The sequence below is a fragment of the Crotalus tigris genome, unplaced genomic scaffold (genome assembly GCF_016545835.1).
Source record: "Crotalus tigris isolate CLP2741 ecotype Arizona unplaced genomic scaffold, ASM1654583v1 scf7180000019504.1669754, whole genome shotgun sequence".
Classification (NCBI taxonomy): Eukaryota; Metazoa; Chordata; class Lepidosauria; order Squamata; family Viperidae; genus Crotalus; species Crotalus tigris.
The window spans coordinates 148,659-169,389 of record NW_024097569.1 but is presented as its reverse complement, the minus strand read 5'-3'; the positions used below and the strand labels follow the sequence as shown (position 1 = coordinate 169,389).

At 41.6% G+C, this 20,731-nt stretch overlaps 1 protein-coding gene across 4 annotated transcripts; it reads right to left on the bottom strand.

Moving 5' to 3' along the window:
• Positions 1–2,597: 2,597 nt before the first annotated feature.
• On the bottom strand, positions 2,598–13,176 carry CUNH1orf216 (chromosome unknown C1orf216 homolog). 4 transcript variants are annotated; one of them, XR_005559082.1, is made up of 3 exons: positions 13,001–13,176; positions 8,757–10,807; positions 2,598–3,546 (listed from the first exon to the last, which is right to left on the bottom strand). XR_005559082.1 is itself a non-coding variant. In XM_039363043.1 (2 exons), the coding sequence occupies exon 2, from the start codon at positions 10,787–10,789 to the stop codon at positions 9,767–9,769; it is 1,023 nt and encodes a 340-aa protein (XP_039218977.1). In that variant the 5' UTR covers positions 10,790–10,807; positions 13,001–13,176; the 3' UTR covers positions 7,569–9,766. The 4 variants fall into 4 exon arrangements, 2 of the variants coding, with proteins under 2 accessions (XP_039218977.1, XP_039218978.1); XR_005559081.1 differs by lacking the exon at positions 2,598–3,546 and adding an exon at positions 5,266–6,316; XM_039363043.1 differs by lacking the exon at positions 2,598–3,546 and having other exon boundaries at positions 7,569–10,807.
• Positions 13,177–20,731: the final 7,555 nt, after the last annotated feature.

Genomic DNA, 20,731 nt, shown 5'->3' with positions numbered 1-20,731 from the left:
TAAGTTAGTAACACGGTTGTTAAGTGAATCTGGCTTCCCCATTGACTTTGCTTGTCTCAAGGTTGCAAAAGGGGATCATATGAACCCAGGACTCTGCAACCATCATAAATATATGATGGTTATATATAAAAATATATGTCAGTTGCCAAGCATTGGAATTTTGAACATGTGACCATGGGGATGCTGCAATGGTTGTAAGTATGAAAAACAGTCATAGGTCACTTGTTCAGTGCCTTTGTCACTTCGAACAGTCACTAAATGAATGGTTGTAAGTCAAGGACTATCTGTATTGGTGGTGAGAGCCTCATAGATTTCTTTTTTTTTTAAGACATTTTATTGGTTTTTTAACATTCTTTTATTATTATTATTCATAATACAATTAAAACAACAATGGACAAACATGACATTCCAGAGTGAATTTTCCTATCAGTTCCTATCATAGTACAAAAGTTTAATACTTTGTTCTTAACCTCTATATAAGCCTCATCTTCTATACAATACAATTATATATACAATTATATGTACAGTTATGTATATCTTTTAATTCTACCATTAGCTTGAAGTCCGAGCAGTTCTTAATTCATACCAACGGTAAAATTTGCCCCAGATTTCGAAGTATTCATGTTCTGTTTTGTCTTTCATAATCATTGTAAGCCTGTCCATCTCAGCACATGATAACAAAAAGTACTCAAGACCCACCGTGATGTTTAGGTGGTCAAGCATTCAAAAGTGAAAATATATATAAACAACACAACTCAATAAATTTCACTATCCCCTCTCTATTCCCCTCAGTTAACATAATATATTTAAATATTCCATTTCTATTTTAAATTTCTATCACTATTAAACCCGTGTTATAACTTTATCAGTTTACAAATACAATAGTTTAAATTTAAATCAAAAAATTATCGATTCTAATTCTTAATCTCTCACATCCCTCATTTTATACTAATCTCATTTATTTCTTCTTCCACTAGCCTCATAGATTTCTGAGAGTGGATTTGCCAAATGCTTTGGCCACTGATTCTATCCCAATGGCAGCACGGAAGTGTCTTTCTGATAACCATTCCTTTTCCACCTTCAACAATAAATTAAACCCAAAAGCATCAGTAAGGGACATCCTATCTAAAGGAATGTTCAGGTGCTCCAAGCAGAAGAAAAAAATGAAAAGCCTTTTTTTTTGGCAGGGAAAGAAAACATCTGAGAAAATGCCAGGTAGATTTTTAGCACTGTGTTATTTTGGAGAAGTTAATCTCTTTCCAATTAGCATACGTTTTCTTTCTAGTAGGTATCATTATATCAACCGTTTTTAGCAACATTGCCTTTGGAAACAAAAACAGCGATCTGGCAATGTTTTAGAAATAAATGTTGTGCAATAGCATTTACAGGAAATACAGTATAACATTATTTAAAGCAGAGAATAAAGCCCTTTTCTTTTTCCTTTTTTTTTCTTTTGCTGCCATTTTAGATGGGTTATTTCTGAACTATCCTAAAATCCTTTCCAAATGTTAAAAGCTTTGGCAGTGACTGCACTGCATATTATATTTTCAGTCAGCCCTATCTCTGGTTGGATCGCGGTCATTTAAAATATTAAAAGCTGTAAAAGCCATAACACAATAAAAAACAGTAGCATGAGTGAAAAATATTTATTTCCTTATATTATTTTCAAACTGTATGTGGATTCAAAAAATCGTTCCATCCTCTGGTAATATTGTCTTTCTTTTTTTTAAATGAAGCGTGCTAGAAGAATTATCTTTGGGAAACCCAAAGGACATATTCTTTTTTTTAATACTGGTTTCTATTAAATTATAAATATCCTCTATTACTTATAGCAGTGGTTCTCAACCTGTGGGTCAGGACCGCATTTGGGGTTGAACGACCATTTCATGGGGGTCGCCAAACAACGCAGTCCGCCATTTTCCCCCCCTTTTCCTTAGCTGTGCTACTCCCTTTTATTCTATTGGCTTTTGAAAGCCAATAGAATAGACTCTCGTGAATAGAGTCTAATTCTATTGGCTTTCAAAGCCAATAGGAATTGTCCAGGCTGTCTCTGCCCTGCTGAGCCCGCCAAAAGTCCCATTCTGCAAACGGTACTGCACCAGTTGAGTAGTCCTCAACTTACGACTGGTTGGGGGTCGCGGCATTAAAAAGGTTGAGAACCACTGACTTATAGCAATGGTGGCAAACCTATGGCACGTGTGCCAGAGGCAGCATTGAAAGCCCTCTCTGTGGGCACATGCACTGCTACTGCCAGCAGCTTGCGCAGGTCCATTAGGCTGCCACTGCCGCCCAGAGTGGCAGCCCCACCCAGCACAAAGGAGGCGAAGCAGCCAGCTAGCAAGCTCAAGTAGAGGTGGTAGAGCACGCCCACGCCCAGCAAGCCAAAGGCCACCCTGAGCAGGGAAAGCCAGATCCCCATCGGCACCATGGCCCCCCAGTCCCAGCTAGGATTGCGTGCCTCCCCCCATCTATGCTGGGTCTCCTGCCCACTGCCCCATCCGCCAGAGACCCCCTGGATCTCCCCCAACCCTGCCCGGCCCCCAAGAGCAACATCAAGGTCGCCATGTCCCCCCAGCCCTGCCCCCCCAGTCTGATGTGACAACCGCAGCCATGCCTACCCAGTGGGCCACACCCACCCAATGGGCCAAGCCTCCGTGCCCTCCCCTGAGGGCACCACAATGCTGATGCGGCCCTGGCACTTTGCAATAAATAAGTGGGTTTTGGGTTGTGGTTTGGGCACTTGGTCTCTAAAAGGTTCGCCATCACTGACTTATAGTCATTGATAGATAAGACAATGCATTCAACGGCAGGCTGCTTTTGAGACAGAGGGATTTGGTGAATTTAAGGTTTAGAGCAGTGTTTTTTAAACATGGTAACTTTAAGATGTGTGAATGCTGGCTGGGGAATTCTGGGAGTTGAAGTCCACATATCTTAAATGTTGCCAAGTAATGTATTTTATACATTAGTGGTGTTTTCACATCAAGTCTTTATTGCACAAGTGTCCCATTGTAGAATTTGGGGGAGGGTTGCCCAGGCATATAGAAGACATAGAACCATAGACTGGTGCTGGAAGGGACCTCAGAGGTTTTCTAGTCCAACCCCTGCTCAAGGCAGAAGTCTTATATCATCTTAATCAAATGGTTGTCCAGGCTATTTTTGAAAACCTCCGGTGACAGAGCACCCACAACCCCAGGAGGCACATTATTCCATTGATTAATTGCTCTCAATGTCAGAAAATTTCTCCTTACTTCTAGATTGGACATGATGGGTAGGCTGAGAGAAATCATGGAGATAAACAACAAGAAATGGAATTTGGCCTAATGCTGGGAAAGATGGAGGGCAAGAGAAGAAGGGGACGACAGAGAATGAGGTGGCTGGATGGAGTCACTGAAGCAGCAGGTGTGAGCTTCAACGGACTCCAGAAGATGGTAGAGGACAGGAAGGCCTGGAGAGACGTTGTCCATGGGGTTGCGATGGGTTGGACACGACTTCGCAACTAACAACAACAATCTCATGAAGGAGATCTAAGAGCAGGTGGCCAGAAATCTGGGGAAAAAACAATAAAAACATTTCAAATGATTCTGCCTCAGTGAAATGACTAATAAACAAAGGGTTGAAAATTCATTATAAATTCACGATTCTGACTTTGTCCCTAATAGTCCCTTATGTTTGGCTTACTAAAGCCCAGCTAGGTTCAACCTGATAACACCATTGCCTGGCATTTTCTGTCCTTTGGTGGTCCTCCTCCTCCTCCTCCTCCTCCTCCTCCTCCTCCTCATCATCATCATCAGATTGATACCCCACCTTTCCAACAAGAGCTCATGGGGCAATAGGTAGCATTCTTTCCTCTGATTTCCCTCCCCCCAGAAGATTGGAGAGATAATAATTAGCCAAAGCTACCCAATAGGCTACCATTCTCAAGGTAAATTTTAGACTCTCCACAATCCTGCCCAAACAACCTCAGGAATGCTCCAAGTCAAAGCATCCTGGCTGGTTGAGGTCAGAGAGAATGACACAAATGAGCTCTGAGCTTTGGCAGAAGCCTTAGGACCTTGGACAGCTCCCTGCAGGAAGTCACAGGGTGCCCAGACACCTGTTGCTCTACCAGTATTTCTCAAACTGGCAACTTTAAGACATGTGGACTTCAACTCCCAGAATTCCCCACCCAGTCCATATTGCTAGGTTTGAGAAATGCTGCTCTACCACAGGCCTATCAACAGCTAAGGTCTTAAGACACACAGTCTGGTGAGCCTAGCTATGCTCCTGCTGATTGCTGAGTGTATGCCAGCTCTTCAAGTTATATCAGACTAAGGAACCAATGCTATGTAGGCCATGCTATATAGGCCAACACTACTTTCATTGTACAATTAAAATAATGGAATTTTGCAACTCTTAATGCACTTCTGTAACGGCATATGGGAAAGAGTCACTCTCCAGCGAAAAGTACCGTCTTTTCCTGCTTCAGCATCACTCACCAAAGTTCAGTGTGAGACTTTTTATTTCAAATTAAAAAGCAATAAGCCACAGATATAATTGCACATAAACAACAATCGACATCCATAAATCGAATAACACTTTTACCATTTAAAGGTCCTGGCTTCTGGGAATAAATCCTGGGAACTGTAGCTGGGCAAAACGCTACGGTAGAAATCTGATGGAGATGCTGACTCCCCAAGACTGATATTTCCCAGGATTCCCCAGTAAGAATAACTGTGAAAACAATTTAGAGCAATCATACTGACATTAATGCGAATTTTTCTTCACTTTTACCAGTGCCATCTACTAGACCAGGGTCAGCCAACTATGGTCTGCAAGGCAAATCTGGCCTACCGCCAGTTTTGCAGGGCCTACAAACTAAGAATTGAGAGGCAGACAGGTGGCAGATTGCCAGATTTGAGTCTCAGCCAAACTCCTGGGGCAAAGGTTGGGGCCAAGCCATCCTGGGCAGGAGCAGTCTACCAACAGTCTCCTTGCTGGCAGATCAGCATCTTCTAATACTGTAATTACCATGCTCCTTGGCTTGCAGACCTGCCAGTCAGAGTGGTAGAAGAGAGGCAAGATCTGGCCCTCTACAGCAGAGGTCTCCAAACCTGGCAACTGTAAGACTTGTGGGCTTGAACTCCCAGAATTCCACAGCCAGCCAAACAGAAGAGGTTTGGGTGAACTCTATCTAGATCAGGGGTTCTCAACCTTGGCAACTTTAAGACTTGTGGACTTCAATTCCCAGAATTCCTCAGCCAGCTTTGCTTTGCTGGCTGAGGAATTCTGGGAGTTGAAGTCCACAAGTCTTAAAGTTGCCAAGGTTGAGAACCCCTGATCTAGATGATAGCAATCTCAATCTTCAAACGTAAAAAACAGTAAAAAAAATGCAATCAGTATGCCCAACAGCTTCTTTCCTAATAAGGAAACCTTATGGTACAGGTAGTCTTCGATTTATAATCAGTTATTTAGCGACCGTTCAGAGTTATGATGGACCCTGAAAAATGGACTTATGAGCCGGATCCAAAGTTCCGATGTCCCGTTTTCACATCTCCCACAGTCACATGGCTGCATTTGGGGCACTTGGCAACCAGGCTGCATTTATGGTCATTTGCGGCACCCCCAGTTACCTGACATTTTTGCTGAAAACCAGTGTTTATTTCTAATTCCTGGCAAAAATCATCTCATAATGAACAATGGGTTTGCTTAGTGACTGCAGTGTTCATTTAACAACCATGGTGTTTGCTGTATAATCACAGTGTTTGCTTAATGAACAGCACCAAAAGGTTGTAAGATTGGGCACGCTCACATGGTGACCCACTTTGTGACTGAGAACACGAGTTTAATTACAGTCATAAGTCGAGGACTACCTGAATAGTATCTGCTTAGACACAATACAAACAAAATCTATGGAAATTTCACATCCAATGCATTGTCATCTGCATTCCCACTGTATAATCTTATTTCTTTTACCCAGAAAACACCTTAGGTACTAGCTTATTAATCAAGATGCAAAGTATTTCTCCAAATACAAATATGTTTATATTCTTTCAAAGAGCATGCATATCACTCCTGATTTGTACTCATGATGGCAGTAATCACCCAAATACTACAATCAGTAAAGTCAGTTTACATTATTATCCTATATTATACTTTGTAATACATTTCTTCTGTTGAAAAATATAGAAAAGCAAAAGACAAGTCTCTCTACACCGATGAATCATAAATGTTAAAGCTTTTTTTTTCAGTTTGAGAAGGACCTCTGCAACATGAAATCCATCACTAGAAATGTATATCCATATATTTGATTCTACGATTCTATTATTGATGGAATCATCTGCAGGAAAGGAAAATTAAAATAAACATTATGTAAAATACTTTAAATAATAAATTTTACTTCTACCCAAAAGATGCTGGGTGAAATATATAAGCCTTGAAGGTAACTGGAACCAGCTGAGGTCAGCAGATGACATTGAAGAACTGGGGGATGTTGTTTTATACTAACTTTGACATAAATTTGATATTCTATGACACCAAAGAAATAGCACATAAACAAATTGGGCTTGGTCAACTGGCCAAATATTTTCATATTATACTCCCTAATTTAGAAATTTTGGAAAATATCAAACACTCTCAGAAACTTTCTAACTCTAACTCTTTCTAACTCTAAGAGAGGACCTGGTTTTGATAGCAAGTCACTCACAGTTTGTGTTCACCAAACACTATAGACTAGAAAGCACTAGCTTGTAGCTGAGTGTGTTACTGCAAAACTACCCATAGGACTAGGTATCTCTTCAATGTATTGTGTGAGCTCAGCCAAGTTGCTTGAAGAAAGCATCAAATGTGAAACGTCAACCATATTTTACAAAAACAATATATATATTTGGCTTGGAAGGAGAGACAAAAAAGGAGTGAAGAGTATGAAGCAAGAACATCTGAATAGTTGTTCTTTGCAGGATCAGGGAGAGGGAGCTACAATTATCAGATCCACCAACAGGCTGCCAGATGAGAATCAATTTAACACGTTGCAGAGTAACGTAGCTAATGGGCGGATGACGCGCTCAAGGAGCCGGGCGCAGAGACAGGCAGCTGTATATAGGCAAGCTCCCTAATCACCTAGCATTTTAACTCTGATGACGTCAGTAGTTTGGCTGATGAAAGCTCAGTAAGCAACTTTTTTACTCACAGGCTTGTTTATATTAATAAGTCCTGTTTATTTTTATCCTGGTGTTCGTTTTTCATATATATATATATATGTTTTCTGAGGTTTTCGCGGGTGTTTGTATGTAGGTCTTTGGTTGTTCGGGTTTTCTCCCACGTAAAATTGGAAGTGTCTTGGCGACGTTTCGACGAAGTCCCATTCGAATTGCTGCTCGAAGCACGAAGCTGAAAACACCAGCCTGAAGATGACGAATGGGACTTCGTCGAAATGTTGCCAAGACACTTCCAATTTTACGCGGGAGAAAACCCAAACAACCAAAGACCTACATACAAATACCCGCGAAAACCTCAGAAAACATATATATATAATATATATATATATATATATAATATATATACAATATCTATATATATATAATATATTATATATATATATATATGCCAGGCTTTGCAAGCAGGAAACAATATTCTGCAACAGCTGTTTGCACCCACATAAATCTGACAGACATTTAGTTAAATTTTGGTAGCCTTTCTGGGTGTGGAAGACAGGAATTATAAAAATAAAATTCAAGGAAATATGGCACACTTGTTTAAAAAAAGGCCAGTGGGATGTTAATATTGAGAAGTACAATTGAGAGGCCCAAGGATATATGTCTCTTTTTTCCAAGAGAATGAACAGATTAAGGAGGAAAGATTTTGAGAAGAGGGAAAAGGCCACATAGGGGAGAATGAAGCTTTTTCCTTCTTGATCTTGGGAAAAAAAGTGAAAGATTGGATGGAAGGGTTGCAATTTGGGATTTCCTGGGTGGAATCCCAAACTGGGAAGCTGGAAAAGCATCTTGTAAGAAGGCAATTCCATATAGTCCTCGACTTAGAACCAGTTGCTCAGTGACCATTCAAAGTTATGATGAACACTCCCGAAGTTATAAATTGGTTCCAAAGTTCTGACAGCTGCCCCCCCCATATAGTCACATGACTGCATGTCAGGCACTTGGCAGCTGCTCATATTTAGCTATTTGCAGCATCCTGCAGTTACTGCGATTTATTGTGTTTTTGCAAAAAAAAGTGGCATTTACTTCTGGATTGGGGCAAAACTGGCCCATAATGAATAATGGGTTCACTTAACAACTACAGTATTTGCTTAATGGCCACCGAAAAGGTCATAAAATTAGGTCAATCACATAGGAGCCCTTACGACCATAAGGCTCCATTACAGTTGTAAGTTGAGAAGTACCTGTATTATTTCTTCACTTATGCAAAAATTTATGGGCTTCAAGAGGCTACTGGACTTCAATTTTAGCCAGTGGTAAAGAATTTCTGGAAGTTAACATACAACTGTGTTACTTTCAAAGTTACAGTATTCAATACTGCTTTTGTTTTTTCTTTTAAATTTAAAGAAACATACATGCAGTTATGTTTAAAATCTTATTTGGTCTCCAAGGTGGAAACACCCTTGGAAAAGTTTGGTTTATTTGGAAGTAAAGTGAAACATGCTTCTGCTTTTAATTTAAAGAGGTCACTGCCCAAAATGTAGGGAACAAGACCCTTTTTCTTCAATCAACCCAGGCACAGAATTATATGTTGACATCCAAACCTTGTAAAGTGGTTCAACATACATCAAGGATCAGCTGAAGAACAGGAGATACAATTTGGATTGTGGGTTGGTTACATTCTGGACACATGTTGATTGGTTCACAAAATCAGCTTCAATTCAGCATCATCCCATTTTGATAAGTTGATGAGGGCCAAAGAAGGAATCAGATGTAGATTACCCAAATACAAGGTTGGGGAGAAGAATCCTGCCCATTCTAAAGCCTTCCAGATCTTTGGTTTCAAGATTCTTGTTTTGCATACTGATAGGTTTAAATTTTAAGGGCTGAAAAAGTTGTAAGCTCCTGGAAGCAGGAAGTGAGCTGGGATAGAAAGCTTGGATAGCAAACCAACTCAAAACCCATTGTTCCTAGCAAGAAGGATGGAGCTAACATGGGTGATAAATAAGACAGAGTACGGACATGGCCAGGAGGAACAGAAATTTGGCAGTTTGGGGTGGTTATGAAATAGTGGCACAGAACTACCTCTTCTGTATCATAAGGATGTCATGCCATGCAAGTTGTATCATGGTTTGAAGCATCTGACATTCTATCCAATTAGTAGCACAAGACTTGATAACTGACTCCCAAAGTTCTCACTTCAAGCTTCTTTCCATCTCAGATACTTAGCAAGTATTTTATAAGTCTATATGTCCACATTTTTTTTTTGGTTTTTTTCTCCATGATTATAGGCTCATCTGCATCTCTTATTTCATTTCACTTCACTGTAGTACCATCTGCATCTCTTATTTCATTTCACTTCACTGTAAGTTGTATTTACAGTACATTCACACTCAGAAGCGATGCACCCTGGAAAATATCTTGAAAAAAAGTATATGTCCACATAAAATAATATTCCTTGGAGTGTCTATGATTAACTGGCTGATAACCTTCTGATGTGTTCTGGGAGGAACATCAAACATGAGAAAAGTCCACTGCGGCAAATTGCAAACAAACCGTGATCCTGATGACCCTTATTTGGAAGGCCAAGCTATGAAATGAAGAGATGGAAGGGTGCTTGTTTTTCACAATTCTCCCTAAGTTGGGGTTTTAGTGTGCACCATGCCTTGCTGGACATGTCGAATAAGTTCTTTGCGGTTGTCCAGGATAATGTCAAAGCTCTCCTGCAGTCGATTTTGCTGGTCTGCAACCGCCTGCTGGAGGCTGCGAATCCAGCGGAGCAAGGCCAGGCGGCGATACATCACTAAGTGGACGTGATGTTTCTCTTTCTCCAACTTCTTCCTCTCCTGCATGGTCCTGAAAGCATCTGCCAGTACTGGGGAGAAGATCTCAGAACTAGAGGAAGAGCTGTCAAAATCACCATAAGGAGCTTGGTGCTCAGCATTACATGTCCAGTCTTCATCAGCGACAGAAGGTATCTTCCAAGCATTGGTGCCACCACTCTCAGGGCTATCAACACTTAGAGGACTGCTGGAATAATCATTATCTTCTAGAGAGGAGCAAGCCAGATTCCCTCTTTCCTTTACCTTCACCTGGTGGTTGGTCTCTTGTTCTGGACTTCTGACCTCAGCACCTTCAGGTGGTCTACGGATGCCCTCCTCTTCTCCTTCCTTTTCCTCCTCCAAGCCCAGGAAGTTGTCATCAGACTTTAGGTTCTGAGAAATGTCTCTAGCGCAATTCTTTGCTTTCTGTTGGTATATTAGATCGGCCAGATTCTCAGATACCTTCTTTATCCCATTGTCATGCAGTTGTTCCCATTCCTCTGGCATCAGCGTCTTTGATATGGGTTGGCTCCAGTTTTCATTGCTATCATGGGACTTCTCATCCACAAAGTTGAGGTTCTTGTCTGGATGGGAGTCCTTTTTGTTACAGTAGATCACATCCCGCTGTGAATTTTCCTGGGCTTCATTGAGCTGTGGATGGAGGGGGAAGTCCGGTTGGCACATGGCAAACATCGATGCCCCCAGCCAACTGGGAAAGAGAAACCAGCAGAGAAAGAAATGTAGATGTAAAGACATGACCAATATGCAGAAAAATCCCAACACTCCTAGGTGGTCTTCCTGAAATTCATGCTTTCGATCCCAGGCCAATCTCAGCATTCAGACCTGTCTTAAAGTCTGGATCATCAAATTAAAAAAAAAAACTGTGATCAGTAACCATGTGATCAGAGCTGACTGGCCTTCTTCTGAATACAGTCTAGTTTTCCAGGACTTAAGGAAAGTTTTCTTTGCTCCTATAATGAACTTCTGGTTATCTAAATCCTGATTTATTTCATTAACTCAATTATGCAGGTTCATGCAACACTAAACTAGCAACTGACCAGCCAAGTTGAATTCACATTGCATACAGTACTGACCCACAAATTAACCACAAATTGGTCCAGTGAGTTGTGTGAAACCACCCCTAATTGCTTCCTAGAGCAACCAGTGCTTCTTTTGCTGGGGGGGGGGGAAGGAAAAAATAACTTCATGCTATCCCCTCCAAGTAATTCACAAACTGACTATATTTCCATCTTTCTAAGCATGGGTGACTGTGTTGCATAGCCTTTTTCTGGCTTAAAGTCACAACAGTCCTCTGAATACATGTTGGGGTGAGACGATCATGTCACTCTAAGTCAGTGGTTCTCAACCTTTCTAATGCCGCTACCCCATAATACAGTTCCCCATGTTGTGGTGACCCCCAACCACTTATACATCACCGGGTGCCAGGGGCGTGGCCAAAGAAAAGGGGGAAAAAATGGCGGACAGCCTTATTTGGCGACCCCCATGAAATGGTCGTTCGACCCCAAATGGGGTCCTGACCCACAGGTTGAGAACCACTGCTCTAAGTGGGCCCTGGATGAGTACTTTAGCTGATCTAAGTTTTACTACAATTAAATGAATATAACACAGTCATCAAAATGAACACAGAACATGGAATAATAAAATTGGAAGAAAACATTTGAGGTCTTCTAGTCCAATCCCCTACTCAAGCAGGAGACTCTATGCCAGGGATAGGCAACCTTGGCTCAGGAATTCTGGGAGTTGAAGTCCACGAGTCATAAAAGAGCCAAGGTTGCCTTCCCCTGCCCTATACTATTCTGGACAAATGGCTGTCCAGTCTCTTCTTGAAATCCTTCAGTGATGGAGCACCCAATAAAGCAGGGGTGTCAAACTGCCGGCCCACGGGCCAGATGAATCATAATGAAACCACACCCACCCCATTGCCGGCAATGGCAAAAAAGTCACGATACGTCACGTGACGTTGTGAGTTTGACACCCTTGCAATAAAGGAAAATATTTGTAGCTCTGGGTTGAAATGAAGGGTCTTTTGTTGCCCTCTGAGCTTGATTGTTTTCTTGCAGGTGCTTCATTACCCAAACTAGGTAACATTATCAGTGCTAGTCACAATGACTTTCCATATATTTAATCACTCTGTCCCCCTTTTCCTCCCATAACGGTTACCTTGAAAATACAGGCTTAATCTTGTTACCCAAATAATTCTGATAAGAGTTATAAACTGACCAAACAGATTGTTTGCAAAAGAGGTAAAGCTAACTCCTTCACCGCACCCAAATTAATCTAAACAGGCTTTGCAAGTTATGCAAAGCCACTGTGAGGCCTTTAACACTTTTGTGTCTTGTGCACAAACATCGGAAGGCTCAGAACGTGGCAAGCAGAGATTACAGGGCTCTGCCACCCTTGGGGCTGCGAGTTGTGTCCTTCAGCGGTAGGTCAAATGAGGGCAGATCTGAACCAGACAGCTGGAATATAATAAGCTTGGACAAGCTGGCAGAAGGGGGACGTTTATCCAGTCAGCCCCCTTCTCCCCCCAAAAACAGACACCCAAAGCGGGTGAAAGGGGAAAAAAAACACACGAGCCAATTCCCATACAATCTTTAAAGATACCAAGATGGAATGGGGGGGGGGGTTTCCAAAATCTTGACTCAGCATTGCTAACATCTGTGGGCTCCCCTCTCCTCCCCCCCCCCACCTCCATTTTCCAAGCAAGCTGTAGAAAATATTTCTTCCCTTTCCTGGCTGAGAATGACGCTGTCCTTTAAGCTTTCCCTGTCGGGGAGGTGGGAGAAGGCTGGACCTGTCTGCCGTTTTAGGACATGTGATTTAAGGGGGGGGGGATGTCAGGAGCAGCGCCACTGGTCTTGCTACCAAAGTGCAGGCAGGTTGCGCCAAGGAAGGAAGGAAGGAAGGGAGGGAGGGAGGGAGGGAGGGAGAAAGTGGGAGCCGCTCATGCTCGGGGGTCCCGCTAAAAGGATTATTGCCCCCCCCCGTCCTCTTCCCGGAAGCCCTGGCCGCGGGCGTGGCACTCACCGCTGGAGCCTCGCTGGAATCAAGCTGGGAGGCGCGCCCGGGCGAGAGGGGGGGGGAGGCGAATGGCAGGATTTGGCCAGCCGACCGTTCTCTTCTGCGGAGTGAGACGCGGGAGGGGGGGCGGAAATGGCCCAGATCGGGAAGGTTGCAAAGAAGCACTGCCCGCTTCCTGGAGGTGCCCAGAAGGCGGGGGGGGGCGGCGATTGCGAAGAGGGAAGGCGAGGGAGAGAACAGGTGACCCCGGGAAATCGATGCGTACGAACGGCTCCTCTCTCCTTCACACACAAGCCCGAGTCCTGAAGCGATTCCCAGCAGCGGGTTCACACGACCAATACGTGAGGGTGGACAAGACGCGAGGACGACTGGGTGGGTGACGTTTGGGGTGGGAGGGGTGGGTTCACTTGGCCCTGGGGAAATCCGTGGACTCCTGACCCTTTCTGAAAGCTGATGGGGCTGCGAGGCAGCCAGCCCTTGTCCTCTGCTTTGTCAAGCTTGGGGGGGGGGTCCATTAAGGTTTTGCTCGGAATCATCTAACACGCCCCCTTCAGCCAACACCCAAAGATTAATGTAGGATTGAGGGTGTTCTGCAAACTCAGTTGGGTTAATTGAATAAAATGTGTTGCAGCTAATCAGAGGTGTGAGTTGTGCAAATACGGTGGTGGGGAATGCAAGGAAGCTCGAGCGTGGGTGTCCCCTAGTTTTAAAGTTGCCAGGGTTAGACACCCCTGCTCTAAATGTTGAATATTTAGCCTGTTTAGTAGGAGATTACCCTTGGTGATTAAATACTCTGCATGGGGAAGAGGAGTATACATATCATGACGTCATCAAACAATGTCATCACACCTGTGACTTTGTTGTAGCATGTACCAGGTACTTATGCTGCCTTGGTCCATATTTGAGAAGCCATCAGTGCAAAAAAATAAATAAATTGCATAATAGTTGTGTTGTTGCAACATATTAATCCACGGTTAAGTGGACCGTTGTTTTTCTGGGTTTGCCCATCCGACAGAACTATCAATTAACTACCCAAAACTGGGTTCTCATATGCTAAACTATTTAAGCTATGGTGAGTCAATGTCAGAATCCAATTATATTTCATCTCTAGTTATCGACTATGGAAAACCCCATTTCTGCCCTCTCTGGATTCTGTCATATGATGAAGGGGAAGGGGGTGTGTGAACAAAGGGGTTTTATGGCCCTCACTTCCTTCGGTACAACTTCAAAAGGGACTGAATGTGGATACCACCAAAAGGACTAACCATAACAATGAGGCCATCAGCTTTCATCTACTCCCCTCTGAAGTCTCCCTTCTGCCGGCAGTGAGGAAAAAGGGGGTGGAAATGTAACGCCTGGGATTGTCACTGGAAGGATGGAGGGGTGGGGTGGGGTTGCTGGGAACCCCTTAAAACCTTGAACCATAGGGCTTGGCCCCCAAATCCTGTCTAGAATGCCTGCAACCATTTTCTCTTAATAAAGATGCCTGTTGGAAGAAATATTCCAAGAGTTCTTAACATGCAAAGTGGGGTGGGTCCTTACAGCCAATTTATTACATGAATCTAACTAGTGGTTCAAAACAGTGGCTATCAGTTCCTTCAAAGATTGTTGAATTACATTAAAACATATATTGTCAACCATGTGTTACTAAACCAAAAGATTGGGTTCATACAACAAAACCATAAGCTACAGTTTAGAAAGCAGAAACTGAATTGCTTCAGTGTATCAAGGCATTCTGATTTAGTATCTTATATAAATCCAACCAAATATGACTACAATGTTTGCAGTTTGGTGTAGTGTTTAATGTGCTGGCCTAGAAACCAGGAGACTGTGAATTCTAGTCCTGCCTTAGGCACGAAAGACAGCTGATTGATTTTGGGCCAATCACCAGTGTTATGGTGAGTTCTAGTTCTGCCTTAGGCGTGAAAGCTAGCTGGGTGACTTTAGACCAGACACTCCCTCTCAGTCCACCGTAAAACAGCCAGCTTAGCAAGTGTGAAATCTATTTAGAACTTATGCTCAGCTTTATATGTTCAGCCATGGGTTATCAAGTATATTACAAGAAAATCTTCATCAAAGCCACCTACTCTGGCTGGGGTTTAGCTGCAGTGCAATGGTCTACCCTCTGACATGGCTTTGCCCCCATGTCTTGGGCCTGCCCTTATTCTTCTTCAAAGCTTGGTTCACACGCGGCATTGCTTAAACCTTGGCTATTTCTCCTTCCTGACAGAAAAGTGTTAGAGCAATAGGCTTTTGTGATGCAGCAGCAGCTGCTGAGCAAAGACTTTAGGCTTCTGCTGGGAACAATTTTGTTCAAAGGCTGGGTGAGATCAGTCAATGGAAAACAGCAGCAGATGAAAAGCAGGTGGCTCTAAGGGCTTGTAAGAACCTGGGATCAGGCCTCAAGTGCCCAACCCCAAAATCCAGATGTTTGGGGTTTCTGCTGGAACTCCATCTCAGTTAAAATGGCCCCACTATGTCAAAACTGCAAGAAATCAAAGAATACTCTGAGGAAGTAGATTCCTAAAGTAGGATATTAAAGCAAAATACGATTGTCTTGCAATAGCTTTGTGGTCTTCCAGTTGGATTCCAGGCTCAGCCTGTCCCAAACCAGCCTTTTCCCTGATGTGTTAAAATTGCAACAGTTGTAATTCTCATTTGGCTTTCCTTGCCTGGAATCCTCAATGGCTCTTGAGATGTTTAGAAACTCCGTTTTTAGAGCCATGTTCAGAGCTGTGGTGGCCACAGTAGTTAGAATGCCGTATTGCAAGCTAACTCTCCTGCTGCCAGGAGTTCGATTCTGACCAGCTCAAGGTTGACTCGGCCTTCCGAGGTCAGTAAAACCAGGATCCAGATTGTTGGAGGCAAATATGCCGACTCCATAGAGAGAGAGAGGCTGTAAAGCAAAATGAAGTGATATATAAGTCTAAGCCAGAGGTGGCAATCCTATGGCACGGGTGCCAGAGGTGGCATGCAGAGCCCTCTCTGTGGGCACGCGTACCGTCGCCCCAGTCCTAGGCCTTCAGCTGGGTTTTATAAAACCTTTTCGCTTTAGGCCTCCACGGCCTGTGCAAAAAAAAAAAAAAAAGGTTCAATCAGTCAATTTCAACTTCTCGCGGGGAAAAAAAGATCTTGCAAAGTTGGAATTGATTGATTGAACTTTTTAGTCCCACCCAGTCTGCCGTTACCACCGTGGCCACACCCACCTAATGGGCCACACCCAGCCAATGGGCCACACCCACCCGGCACTTGACAATGCATAAGTGGGTTTTGGGTTGCAGTTTGAGCACTCGGTCTCTAAAAGGTTCGCCATCACTGGTCTAAGTGCTATTGTTACTCTTTGTTTACATATTGCTGTCCATCTCTCCTCGCTAGTTCAAGACTACATGGTCTTACCCAGTGTTTCTCAACCTTGACCACTTTAAGATGCATGGACTTCATCTCCCAGAATGCCCCAGCCAACTTTGTTAACTGGGGTATTCTAGTACTTAAAGTCCATGCATCTTAAAATGACCAAGGTTGAGAAACACTGGCCTTACCCTTCTGGTTTGTATTTTGCAAAATATCTATTATACAATTGTATGTAAATCACTGCAGTCTCATATACACCTTTGAGATTTCCATGCCAGATGTTGTTGGTGTAGAGGGTTTTTTTGGATTTAGGAGTTAGGGAAAAGCATAAAATAAAAATCTAAAAACATTCAACCCATCACTACCCACAGCCAGCAACATGCTTTTTTATTCAGATAGATAGAAATGAGAGGAAGCTCAGCATAGTATTACACCACAGCAGCAAAAATTGGATTGCATAAAGTTAGAGAAAGCTAATTTATCCTGATAAATCTTTGGATGAAGCAAGCATTTTGGTCCAAAGCAAAGTAGCCCCATTGTTGTTTTAACTGTAACTGAATTTCTGATTATTTTTTTTTAAAAAAAAGTTGTTATCCATCTCCCAGAGTTACCTTTCTATGCGCTGAGTGGCTATTTTAAACAAATAAACACAACATAAACAAAATCTATATTCTCCTCCCTGCTCAGCTTCCCTGAGCTGACTGGGAAAGAAATGTTTTGTTTGCAAATGTGCCAAGTGTTAAAGGGAGATTTGGGGGCGGGGAATCTTTCCAACTGCATTTTGCTTAATGCAATTTTCCATCTATCTATCTATCTATCTATCTATCTATCTATCTATCTATCTATCTATCTATCTATCTATCCTATCTATCCTATCTATCTATCATCTATCTATCTATCTATCTATCTATCTATCTATCATCTATCTATCTATCATCTATCTATCTATCTATCTATCTATCTATCTATCCTATCTATCATCTATCTATCTATCTATCTATCTATCTATCTATCTATCTATCTATCATCTATCTATCCTATCTATCATCTATCTATCTATCTATCTATCTATCTATCCTATCTATCATCTATCTATCTATCTATCATCTATCTATCTATCTATCTATCTATCTATCTATCCTATCTATCTATCATCTATCTATCATCTATCATCTATCTATCTATCTATTTATCTATTTATCTATCCATCTATCTATCCATCCATCCATCCATCCATCCATCCATCCATCCATCCATCCATCTATCTATCTATCTACCTACCTACTTACCTACCTACCTACCTACCTACCTACCTACCTACCTATCTATCTATCTATCTATCTATCTATCTATCATCTTCATCCCCACATAACAAGCCTGTCAAGTATCCAACATTTGTGGCCATGCATGTGACTTGAAATTTTCTATGCTTTCTGTTGTTCTTCAGTTAGCTTCCCCAGAGCCTGGACTGATAAAATAAAAGGTCTTTTATAACAATATTGTGCTACAGAAAAAGCACATGGAAGACACAACCCCCCCCCAAAAAAAACCGTTTCATAGCTTACATATCCTGCTAAGTCAGGCTTGACTAAGCCATAATGGTTAGATTTGAGAAAAGCTACATTATAAACCAGGAATCCCAGGCTTGATCAATATGAATGTGACTGGCTGTAACTACCTCAGGTCTGGATGTCAAAGGTCCACTGAGGCAACAGATCTTGGAATGAGGAACAATTCAAGAAATATGGGATCAAATCTGAAAACCAGATGTTCTAGGTAAACATGGAGCTATTCATATGTATTCAGCTTTTTTTCAAGGCTTATTTAAGTTCCCTGGCAAAGTGGACCATCCCATCCTCTCAGGCTAGCATATCACCCATTCATATCTTAAATGTTTTGGTTTCATGATTATCAGATAAATGCCATGCCTTCATCTGTATCCAACTTCATCTTCAGATACTGAAGATCAAGGAATGAAAAAAGGCAATTCACCTCATCAGGAACCCTACATGGTGAAGCCATTCTAAGTCACCTCTAATGAGATGGGTGGCACATAAATCTAAATAAATAAATAAATAAAATTTTAAAAAGTTGGATTAAGCAACTTTTTAACTCTATTGAAGGAAATAATCAAGTTATCCAGATCCATACAGAGATGGGCTTCTTGGTTGTTTAAAGAAATGAACCAGGCTACTGCTCTTTAGAAGGCCAGATCCTGAAGTTGAAACTCAAATACTTTGGCCACCTAATGAGAAGGAAGGACTCACTGGAGAAGGGCCTAATGCTGGGAAAGATTGAGGGCAAGAGAAGAAGGGGGTGACAGAGAATGAGATGGCTGGATGGAGTCACTGAAGCAGTAGGTGTGAACTTAAATGGGCTCCAGAAGATGGTAGAGGACAGGAAGACCTGGAGGAATGTTGTCCATGGGGTCGTGATGGGTCGGACACGACTTCGCAATTAACAACAACAACAACCTTAATTCTAATAAAGCCTCTAGGTCAAGGGTGTCCGATCTTGGCAACTTTAAGACTTGTGGACTTCAGATTCCAGAATTCCCCAGCCAGCATGGAGGTTGATAGCTTCAAAGAGATCCATGAAGATCGTGGTTGTAGACCATAATTTATATACCACAGTGGTTCAATTTGCTTATTATCTTAAGACAAATCCAAACAAACCATGTATGAGTTGTAAATTATGGTTTACATCTTAGCATTATGGGTGAACCAGGTTACTGTCTTGTACCAAACCAAAGCCTAATGCAATATGCAAACACATCTCAAATGTTCATCTGATTCTTGTTAAGATAGTTATTTGTGTGTGTGTGTTTATGTGTGTGTGCTTTTCTTTGCATTTTGTCTTACCTTTCAATTGTTTTGTTAGCCGACATTGTTCCTTCTCATATCTCTTCTCCCTTCCTTTCCTCTCGTCTTTTTTCTCCTGAATTAATTTGCTTATGCTAGCCTATGTCCTATTACATTTATATTTTCATCTTTCCATTTTTAATTCAACTTTACTTCTGTCTAAATTAAATTTAAAATGGATCTGCTTCCTAATTTTTAAATTATTATTTGCTGAGCGGTTTATGAGTTTCCTAAACAAAGATTATGAGGATGAATCATAAATAGGCTGAAAGAGTCCTCTGCTAGATCAGGGTGCAGATGTTCCCTGAGCAAAAAAAGTATAGTTCATCTTCAATGAATAATGCACAGATTATCCTCTGGATTCACTTTCAAAGGATCTTATAGGATTTTAAATTAGGATTGTCGGAAAAATTCCCTTACACAGCCTAGAACAGACTGGAAGGAAAGGATTAGACTTAAGAGAAACAACAATTAAGTTTTGCTTTTGCGGTGATTCAACAAATTTTAACAAAGTAAATATGCAAAAAGAAATTTTAAGGGGACATTTCAAAGATTTTCAACTGGTGGAAAAAGTACAGTCCAAAGGAAGTAGGTTGGGAAAACTGTTCTAGACCTTTCCCACAATTCAGTTTGCAAAACATGTTCCTTAATTTGGTCAGCCCTAAGGCTAGAAAGCACAGGAATCTGTTGGGTTCAACAAATGTACTTATTCACTGAGGAGGTAGCAAGCCCTGAACATCTTTATGGATATGTAAATTATTAATTAAATTAACTTGATTAAATCATGGATATGCAAATTAAATCAATTATGAATATAGATACATTCCATACTATGGAAAGGAAGGGAATTGGTTTCAGTTCAAGACCAAAATCTTATTTATCGGCTAGTGGAAAAAAAGAGAGGCTAACTCAACTGTCCGTTGCACATTGGATATGTTCATACAATATGCTTAACCAGGATAATTAAAAGATCCAGAAGCTCCATTCACACAATCAAGCTTGATTTTCACTATGAAGATGCAAAGGAGATGGTTTCAGGAATGGACTGTTCTAGAGAATACAGGATTATTCACTTGTTTTTTCTTCCAGACTTCCTCAATTTGTTCATCCCCCTTCTCCATTGCAGAATATTTGCTTTGGAAGAACAATAGAACATTCCAGGATACCTTGAAATATTTTGCTTTCCCAATAGAATATTTTATACATCCCTAATCAGTATTTATCTTTGTTTGGGGACTGACATGTTGTGCAAACTCCAGCTATTGGTAAGCTTATGATTTAGTGCACTGTACAAGCACAGAAAACTGGTTAGTTTAGTAAGCAGGTTAACTGAGTTGTATACATTCATCCATCTCATAGTTTATAACTCATTGTTTTTCTGAAAGAAATTCAGTGGTATTTAACTGCCCGCTTCCAGTGTTAGGAACATTTGGGAACAATATCTAAAAAGATTCTTCATCTAGATTTTCCCAACCTTTGTCTGACAAACTATTCAAACACATTCAAATGGCTTTTGTATTTATCC

What these genes read in the sequence shown, in the direction of transcription:
- CUNH1orf216 (XM_039363043.1), bottom strand. Translation starts at nt 10,789, where the DNA reads ATGCTGAGATTGGCCTGGGATCGAAAGCATGAATTTCAGGAAGACCAC.